The sequence below is a fragment of the Pollachius pollachius genome (assembly GCF_949987615.1).
Source record: "Pollachius pollachius genome assembly, chromosome: 20".
Lineage (NCBI taxonomy): Eukaryota > Metazoa > Chordata > Actinopteri > Gadiformes > Gadidae > Pollachius > Pollachius pollachius.
In genome coordinates this window covers 11,927,784-11,937,783 of record NC_136953.1, presented here as the reverse complement: position 1 = coordinate 11,937,783, position 10,000 = coordinate 11,927,784, and the positions used below count along the sequence as shown (strand labels likewise).

Genomic DNA, 10,000 nt, shown 5'->3' with positions numbered 1-10,000 from the left:
TATTATTATGTGAATAGATATATGAATATATATAACAGGAGAGGTGAGAGCGGCGAAATAGTGAAAAATATAAATAACACGCATCTGATTTGCTTTCTGTTTTGCTGGTTTCATTTTATATCTGTGTTGTGTTAATCTGGTTCTATAAAACCAAGGATTGATACGAATGTACCTGTTAAAAGAGTGTAACAGGTAAACTGTGAGTTACCGGGGTTCTGCCCGCAGGGGGCAGTCATGATCCTCGCGTCATATAGTAATCTGAAGCGAAGAAGACCTCCACTTCCTTGTTATGAACCATGTGAATGTACTGTCGTTTAAACGTCTAACACAAAAAAGTAACACAACTGAGACCTTTATTCTCAGTAGATGCAGCATAAGAGGTCTTTTAAGTTTATCGTATTGTTGTGAGGTCGGACCACTTCTCAAGGCTTGGTGCGTGATCCTTTAGACCCAGAAGATAACTTAAGTGCAGGTAAATAACCTCCACTGCTATAAACTTCATGGCCGTTAAGACCCACTACGTTAGTAAACCAAAGTCAAAGTGCACGTAAAGAACCTCCACTACTACTATCTCCATGGTCCCTCAGACCCAGTAGTTGCTACTAACACTACTATGGATGGTCTCTCTCGATCAATAACTAATGTCTTGATTCACCCCATTGATCAGTTAACAGCCATTCTTGAAAACATGAGCTGGTTTGTAAAGAAGAAGCTGCATTGAAATTGTTTTCGAATCCCTTGAAAAGCATTGGAACCTTGAGGTAAACAATATGGATTAAAACACATCATCATCAGGGACTTGTGATTGGTTCGTTCACTCCTCCACATGGAAGCATCTTCACGTATCCCTTTAACCCTTATGTGTCTCTCCCAGCAATGCTACCTTTTCATACACAACACATCTCTTCCGGAAATGTTACTAGGTCACGATAAAAAAAAATTACTGGTGGGGATTTTCCCAGAATATCGATCCAGGTTCCCGCTCACTCATGTTCCCAATGATCAATGTTCAGTGTTCAATGATATGGGACTTTGCAGGGAAAGAATGCTTGTGTGAAAGGGGGCTTTACTCTATCTCTTATCTCTCTGTGTCTCTGCCAGCCATGCCAGGCCAGGGCGTGGCCAGGAAGAGGTGTGTGGGCTGCAGCGCCCCCCTGGGCATCGCCAGCCGCTCCTGCCCCAGCTGCCGGTCGGAGCAGCCCTACAAGCTGTGGCTCAAGAAGAAGATGGAGAAGTTTGACTCCAACCGAGAGAGCTGGATCAAAGCCCAGAAGAGATACCACATGTCCTCCCACGTCAGGGGAGAGGCCGTGCTGCTGGTGCGTACTACTACTGCTACCTCATTTACTACTACTTCTACCTCATTAACTACTAGTACTGCCTACTTTACTACTACTGCTACCTCATTAACTACTACTACTAACTACTACTACTGCCTACTTTACTACTACTACTACTACTGCTAACTACTACCTCATTAACTACTACTACTGCCTACTTTACTACTACTACTACCTCATTTACTACTACTACTGCTCCTACTACTACTACTGCTCATAATACTACTAATACCTCATTTATCAACATATCTTTACCCAATTGAATACAAACTCACAACCTCATTTACTACGACCTCACTACCCCATTTACTTATACCTCTTTTACTAATACCTAATTTTGTTCACTATTTTGTGTGTGTGTGTATTTGGTACTCTTTCTCCTTGCCTGTAATTGGTTGCTTTGTATGCTTGCTTGCTATGCTGTGTGTTTGTTGTTTCCTTACTGGTCTGTGTGTGTGTGTGTGTGTGTGTGTGTGTGTGTGTGCTTGTGCGTGTGTGTGTGTGTGTATTTGTTCCTCCTCATTCTTGCCTGTAATTGGTTGCTTTGTATGCTGGCGCCGTGTGTGTGTGTGTGTGTGTGTGTGTGTGTGTGTGTGTGTGTGTGTCTGTCAGCTGGAGAAGCTCCACGCGCTGGGCATGAGGGCGGTGTTGTGTCTGGCGAGGCCAGGCAGGAGGCCTGACTCCTGGGTGTCGGAGCTGCTGGCCCCCCGCTGCCACTTCAACCACACGGCCGCCGCTGCGCTCAAACGCATCCAGGCCCTGTTCGAGACCGTCATCCCAGGTACGCCCTGACTCGAGCAGGGGCAGGAGAGTCTGGTGGTTAGGGTGTTGGATACACTTTAGCGAAAGGACTCAAACCCTACCTGATCATTAATGACATGCATCTGATAAAAACAACACCCTATGTAAGTCCCTTTGGATAAAAGCGTAAACTAAATGACCTAAAGACATAGCAAAATACCATTGCATGATTGCGGTTAGCTAGCGTTAGCATAATATCCTAGCAGCTAGCATGACATCCTAGCCGGGAACTCTAGCATGAGCTCCTAGCCGGCCGCTAGAATAACGTCATATCCCTTATCAAGGCTGGAGTGAGACGGCCCCGGAGGCTGAAGCGCCAGCAGCAGAGACCCATATCTCACTTGCTTCCCCCACACCCAAGACCCAACCCCCTGCCGACCAGTGCTCCACGATGGAGCAGGGACCTGGGTTGGAGGAGGGCCCCACGATGGAGCAGGGCCCCACGATGGAGCAGGGCCCCACGGTGGAGCAGGGCTCCAAGATGGAGCAGGGCCCCATGATGGAGGAGGTGGAAGGCCCTGCGATGGACCAGGTGGATGGCCCCATGGTGGTGGAGGGCCTGGTGGAGGAGGTGGAAGGCCTCCCGATAGAGGAAATGGAAGGCCCCACGATGGAGGTGGTGGAGGGCCTAGTGGAGGAGGTGGAAGGCCCCACGATGGAGGTGGTGGAGGGCCTTGTGGAAGAGGTGGAAGGTCCCACACTGGAGGAGGAGGAAAGGCCTGCTGTGGAGGTCCACACGGCGCAGGATGCATCCCAATGTATTGAAGGTTAGAAGTAGTAAAAAAAAAAAAGAAAAAAATTATATAACTTGTATGGGCTAACTTGTATCTGAAATTTTCGAAGATTCAAATCTTCGATTTGAATAAAAGCTTGTAATGAGAGACATATTTTGAGATTGTACTGATATAGACAAGTCATCATTTTATAACACCATGATATACCATTCCGTCAGAAAATCGGCCAACTTGTGTCCTATTTCCCATGTGTATTTTAAAACAGATTACAGCACCAGCGGACATGTGACTCAAAAAAGACAACCGAGAAGCAGAAGGAAAGGTGAGGTCAGAGGTCAGGGTCTAAATGACCTGACATCACCTATATGACGTGTTCACCTATAGGATGGCTGTTGAAAACACTGTCATTTCACTTCTTCACAGCCCTCAAAACCAGTGAGGTGTACAACGGACAGCCAGAGGTGTGTGTATATGAATGTGACTGGTATCTGGTTCGTCAATACTGACTTGAATGTGTATTAAAGGAGAGCTTTGTGATTTTTTTAAACGTGAACCTATTTTACGCTCTGCTTGTATGAAAGGACTAATGCAGATTGTTTTCTAAAGACTTGGTTGGACACTTAAAAAAGTTGACCAGATCAAGCGAAATGTAAAGAATAAAGTTGTATTCCTCTGTAGGGATCTTTTCCTGAAGGAAGCCTGTCAGTGGCAAAAAAAATGGTTAGAGGACGTTCATTGAGGTGGCGCTATATGCAGAAATCGGCATCAGTCCCTTCCACCCAAAATAATCGGAAAAATAGACTGCAGGTTGAAAAATCCTGAAGTTGTCCTTCGGTACTGACTGCTGTTTATAGTAAAGATGGTGACTGGTATGTATATAAAGGATGAACGGTGGTATGGATAGTAAAGACGAGGACTGGCATGTATTGCATGAGACTAACTCTCCCATGTCCTCTATCAGGGTTCCTCATCGTCTCTCCAGTGTGAGGAGGTTTCAGTCTCTGTAGAGACCAGTCCTGCTCCTCCAGAGATGCCCCCCACCACCGGAGGAGCGGAGAGGAGCTCTCCAGCCCAGGAGGAGGAGGAGGAGGAGGAGGAGGAGGAGGAGGAGGAGAAGGCGGCGGCCCCTGCATCAGGTTATCTTAAAACCCACCACACTGTTCTAGAAGGGGGCAGCACATTCAGTGTGTGATGTTTGAGCTCATGCTAATAGCGTGGTGTTGCTTTGGTAGGAGCACCTCTTGAATGGGAAAGCTCCGAGCAGTACCCCGAGGTCCCCGGGCAAGAGGACCCCGAAGCGGTGGCCGGGGGTTACGGCTGCAAGCAGTGCGGGAAGACCCTCGCCACGGCCCGGAGCCTCAAGGCCCACGCGCGCGTCCACGCCGGGGAGCGGCCCCACGTGTGTCCGCTGTGCGGCAAGTCGTTCCTCCAGCTGGGCGGCCTCCGCTACCACCAGCACGGCCACAGCGGCGACAGGCGCCACCTGTGCGCCCACTGCGGCAAGACCTTCGCCCGCACGGACGTGTTCAACGCCCACCTGCAGATCCACTCGGGCAAGAAGCCCCACCGGTGCCCGGACTGCGGCAAGAGCTTCCTGCGGCCGGCCAACCTGCGGCGGCACCGGGCGGTGCACACGGGCGAGCGGGCCTTCCTGTGCACGCAGTGCGGCAAGAGCTTCAAGCAGGACAGCCACCTGCGCTCGCACCAGCGCTCGCACACGGACGAGCGGCCGCACGGCTGCCCGCAGTGCGGCAAGCGCTTCCGGCTGGCGGCCACGCTGCGGCAGCACGCGCTGATCCACACGGGGGACAAGCCGCACCGCTGCCCGTACTGCGAGCGGCGCTTCCGCAGCGCGGGGCAGCTGCGGACGCACCAGGAGCGAGGCCACCCGCCAGACAGCCCGTACCGGTGCGGCCACTGCGGCCTGGCGCTGGCCGACGCGCTGGCGCTGCAGAGCCACGAGGCGTTGCACGTCGAGGAGAAGCCCTACCAGTGCGTGCACTGCGAGAAGGCCTTCGGCCAGGCCAAGGCGCTGCGGCAGCACCAGCTGCTGCACTCGGGGGACAAGCGGTACCGCTGCACGGCGTGCGACAAGGCCTTCACGCGGCTCGTCACGCTGCACACGCACCAGCGCATCCACACGGGCGAGCGGCCCCACGCCTGCGCCTCGTGCGGCCAGACCTTTATGTGGCTGGCGCAGCTGCAGAGCCACCAGAGGCTCCACGCCGGGGAGCGGCCGCACCGGTGCCCCCACTGCGACGAGGCCTTCGCGCGGCCCTCGGAGCTGCGGCTGCACACGCTGCGGCACCCGGCGGAGACGCGGCACCCCTGCGCGCACTGCGGCAAGAGCTTCGGCCACCTGGGGGCGCTGAGGACTCACGAGCACACGCACGCCATCGACAAGCAGTTTGCGTGCGACCAGTGCGGCAAGAGCTTCACGTGGCGGTACCAGCTGCAGTCGCACCAGCGCATGCACTCGGAGGTCCGGGTGAGGCACTGCCAGGAGTGCGGGGAGAGCGTCACCGAGTCGCGGCGTTCCAAGAAACACGTCTGTGTCCACGCCGCTCGATGACGAGACACGCCTGTCGTCGAAAGTGCAGGAATCATTTGAGTACATAGAAATACATGAAATAAGCAAACTGCTATTAAGTGCTACTTTATAGAAACGAGAGAATCGTTGTAGTGCATTGTTTCCACAAAACCAGCATCCACTGACAACATAGGACCTGGCCCTAGTTATAACGGGCTTCAGCCAACCAAGTAACTCCAGCATCACGGTTAGTGTGGCTCAAAAGAATGAAAGATGGAAACAAAATGTGAATTGTAAATTGTATTAAATGCATCTACCCTGGTGGACATGTTAATGATCATGTTTGTCTGCGGTATGGCATGTTCTCTGGTCGACTACTTCACTAGTAACCATCATCTGCAGGTCCTGTTCAAAACAGTTGGATCTGATCACATAGTCAAAGTGTACATTAGTCTACAGGTAATCAAACATCACCTGGAGGTCCTGTTTATACTTAAAACATGTAGTTTGACCTGCTCTCCTCTAGGACCTTAACCTTTAGCTGTCCCAGTGAAGGAGTTAGCTGTTGTATATGTTGACTGCAGGCCAGCCTGTGTGGTACCGGATCCATTCGAAGTAATAGGCCACCTGAAGGGAGAGAATTACATGAGCATCTTAGAGACTGAAGCTGTGGTTCCCTGGCAGAAGAAGAATAACATGAAGAACGTCTTAGAGACTGAAGCTGTGGTTCCCTGGCAGAAGAAGAATAACATGAAGAACGTCTTAGAGACTGAAGCTGTGGTTCCCGGTAAGAAGTATAATAACTTAAGGAACATCTCTGAGATTGAAGCGGTGGACCCCTGAGAGAGGGAACCCCAGAAGGTTCTAGGTCTACCTGGGTTACGTTTTGGATGAAATAACTATTTACAATAGGAACTGCCAGACTAGAGATCAGGATGTGATCAACATAAATTGACACAAAACCTGTTTTAATACACCATCAACATGTGTGATTATATACGTTTGTATATAATCACATGATGATGGTGTATTAAAACAGGTTTTCCTAATCATTCTCAAATGGATTACGTAACTAAAAATGACAGGCGCGCACACACACACACACGCACACACGCACGCACGCACGCACGCACGCACGCACGCACGCACGCACACACGCACGCACACACTCAGAAGTGTCAGTGGGAGTGTACCTGGGTGTAGACCCCTGGGAACCCTGGCTCCGCACACTTGGCCCCCCAGCTCACGATGCCCCACAGGTAGGACACGCCCATCTCGTCCTGACACACCAGGGGCCCCCCGCTGTCTCCCTGACACGTGTCCACGTGGCCCTCCAGGTCCCCTGCACACATGCATACACGCACGCACACACGCACAACAGCACACACACACGCACACACACAAACAGCACACACACACACACACACACACACACATACCAGCACACGTGTCACACACAATACACAATGTACACTAACACTATGTGAGTTTGTTTACTGTCCCCGTGGGGGGAGTATTTAAAAAAATGTATTTGCACCCTGAAGGACTTTATTTCTTAAAGTTTTATTTCCTTAAGGGAAAACAGTTTGTTGTGTGTCTGAGAAGCTCTGAGCATCCAAACAAGTGAAAATGAGGTCAACATTATTGGTGAGAAGTTCTACGTTAGAGGATGTGTTTGGGGTTCACATCCAGTTAGGGTCCACATCCGGATATCTTGTCTGGAGTTCATGTTCCTGAATTCATCTTCTACTCTCCAGTTTCTTGTGATTATTAAATTGCAGTTTTGCTTTGAGAGAACCTCACTTTTGATGATGCGCCAAACAGCGGGGTTAGTTCATAACTCTGTGGTTCCAGTGGTGGGTTAATCTTTATCAGCTTGTGTTTTGGATTAAGTGAGCCCTACCAGCACACATCATGCCAGGATGGAAGCGGTCTTTGTAGAACTTTTTGCAGTCGTCGATCAGAGTGACGTTGGCGTACAGCAACACGTTAGACCCTCTTTTGGCTGGAAACACATAACATAACCATAACATCATCATCCCTTTATCACAACATCACCATAACATAACCATAACATCATCATCCCTTCATCATAACATCACCATAACATAACCATAACATCATCATCCCTTCATCACAACATCACCATTACATAACCATAACATCATCATCCCTTCATCACCATAACGTAACCATAAAATCATCATCCCTTCATTACAACATCACCATAACATAACCATAACATCACCATCCCTTCATCACAACATCACCATTACATAACCAAAACATCATTATCCCTTCATCACAACATCACCATAACATAACCATAACATCATCATCCCTTCATCACAACATCACCATTACATAACCATAACATCACTATCCCTTCATCACAACATCACCATAACATAACCATAACATCATCATCCCTTCATCACAACATCACCATTACATAACCATAACATCATCATCCCTTCATCACAACATCACCATTACATAACCATAACATCATCATCCCTTCATCACAACATCACCATTACATAACCATAACATCATCATCCCTTCATCACAACATCACCATAACATAACCATAACATCATCATCCCTTCATCACAACATCACCATTACATAACCATAACATCATCATCCCTTCATCACAACATCACCATTACATAACCATAACATCATCATCCCTTCATCACAACATCACCATTACATAACCATAACATCATCATCCCTTCATCACAACATCACTATAACGTAACCATAACATCATCATCCCTTCATCACAACATCACCATTACGTAACATAACATCACCATCCCTTCATCACAACATCACCATTATGTAACCATAACATCATCATCCCTTCATCACAACATCACCATTACATAACCATAACATCATCATCCCTTCATCACAACATCAACCTTACATAACCATAACATCATCATCCCTTCATCACAACATCACCATTAAATAACCATAACATCATCATCCCTTCATCACATCACCATAACATAACCATAACATCATCATTCCTTCATCACAACATCACCATTACATAACCATAGCATCATCATCCCTTCATCACAACATCACCATTACATAACCATAACATCATCATCCCTTCATCACAACATCACCATAACATAACCATAACATCATCATCCCTTCATCACAACATCACCATTACATAACCATAACATCATTATCCCTTCATCACAACATCACCATTACATAACCATAACATCATCATCCCTTCATCACAACATCACCATTACATAACCATAACATCATCATTACATCATCATGTAACCATATCATCATCAGTAGAGGGGTGTGTGTGCGTTAGTATATATGTGTGTGTCTGTTTGGGAGGTCCTGAGCAAGCCTGAGGACGTGTGTGTGCGCGTGCGTGTGTGTCTCTGTGTGTGTCTGTGTGTCCGATTTCCTTGTTTATGTGTGTGTATGTGGGTGTGTGTCTGTGTCTGTGTCTCTGTGTGTGACACAGACACAGACACATAACCATAACATCATCCCTTCATCACAACATCATGTGTGTGCATGTGGTTGCGTGTCTGTGTCTGGGTCTCCGTGTGATTCTGTGTCTCTGTGTGTGTCAGTGTGTCTGATTCCCTGTCTGCGTGTGTGTATGTGGGGGTGTTACCTGCGGTCCGGCCCCAGCCCGAGATGCTACAGGTGTGCGGCGAGGAGAAGAGCTGGGTGGTCCAGGGGACACACACGGCGCTGATGGCCGAGTTCTGCGCCACACAGATGTCCTTGTGAGGAGGCAGCCGCTCCAGCTCTATCAGCGCAATGTCATTCTCATATGAAGAGATGTTGTACCTACACACACACACACACACACACACACACACACACACACACACACACACACACACACACACAGGTAGTTATAACTAGTAGTGTTATACCTGCAGACACAAACACACACACACACACACACACACACACACACACACACACACACACACACACACACACACACACACAGAGCTAGCAGACAGACAGACAGACAGACAGACAGACGGGCAGATATTATCAAAGCTAGTGGTGTTGTACCTGCAGACACACCCACATACACATTGACAGGCAGGCAGCCTAAAACAGACAGACAGACAGACAGACAGACAGACAGACAGACAGACTGGTACCTGGGGTGTATTATGATGCTTTTAACAGGAACAATGTCAGTTGTGCTCTGGGGATTCACCTTCGTCCATACAGAAAACTTTACCCGGAAATAGGTAGGGTTTATTCTGAAAGAAAATCACCGGGTGTAGGCATGGCATGTTTAGGCAACCTTTAGTACTGGCTTAAGGTCTATGGTAGTGGTCTAGAACCTGAAGTACTTTCTTTAGGTCTAAGGTAGGAGTCTGGAACCTTTAGTACCAGCTTTAGGTCTATGGTAGGGGTCTAGAACCTGAAGTACTTTCTTTAGGTCTAAGGTAGGAGTCTAAGGTAGGATTCTGAAACCTATAGAACTGGCTTTAAGTCTAAGGCATGGGTACTGAACCTTTAGTACTGGCTTTAGGTCTAAGGTAGGGGTCTAGAACCTGAAGTACTTTCTT

At 48.5% G+C, this 10,000-nt stretch overlaps 2 protein-coding genes across 2 annotated transcripts in view; one reads left to right on the top strand and one right to left on the bottom strand.

Moving 5' to 3' along the window:
• Positions 1–280: 280 nt before the first annotated feature.
• Positions 281–5,447, top strand: LOC307091328 (uncharacterized protein; the record flags this gene model as incomplete). Its single annotated transcript, XM_079758272.1, has 8 exons — positions 281–472; positions 1,102–1,319; positions 1,953–2,121; positions 2,426–2,908; positions 3,141–3,197; positions 3,299–3,336; positions 3,837–4,011; positions 4,108–5,447. Exons 2-8 carry the CDS (start codon positions 1,104–1,106, stop codon positions 5,445–5,447), a joined length of 2,478 nt encoding a protein of 825 aa, XP_079614398.1. The 5' UTR covers positions 281–472; positions 1,102–1,103.
• Positions 5,448–5,471: 24 nt separating this feature from the next.
• cfi (complement factor I) overlaps positions 5,472–10,000 on the bottom strand; it is a 10,050-nt gene continuing 5,521 nt past the window's right edge. Inside the window, exons 11-15 of the mRNA XM_079757721.1 lie at positions 9,584–9,688; positions 9,076–9,254; positions 7,309–7,410; positions 6,599–6,747; positions 5,472–6,032 (exon numbers count right to left, since the gene is read on the bottom strand). Of these exons, the coding sequence (XP_079613847.1) occupies positions 5,964–6,032; positions 6,599–6,747; positions 7,309–7,410; positions 9,076–9,254; positions 9,584–9,688 (604 nt within the window). The 3' untranslated portion in view covers positions 5,472–5,963. The remainder of the gene's footprint in view (positions 6,033–6,598; positions 6,748–7,308; positions 7,411–9,075; positions 9,255–9,583; positions 9,689–10,000) is intronic.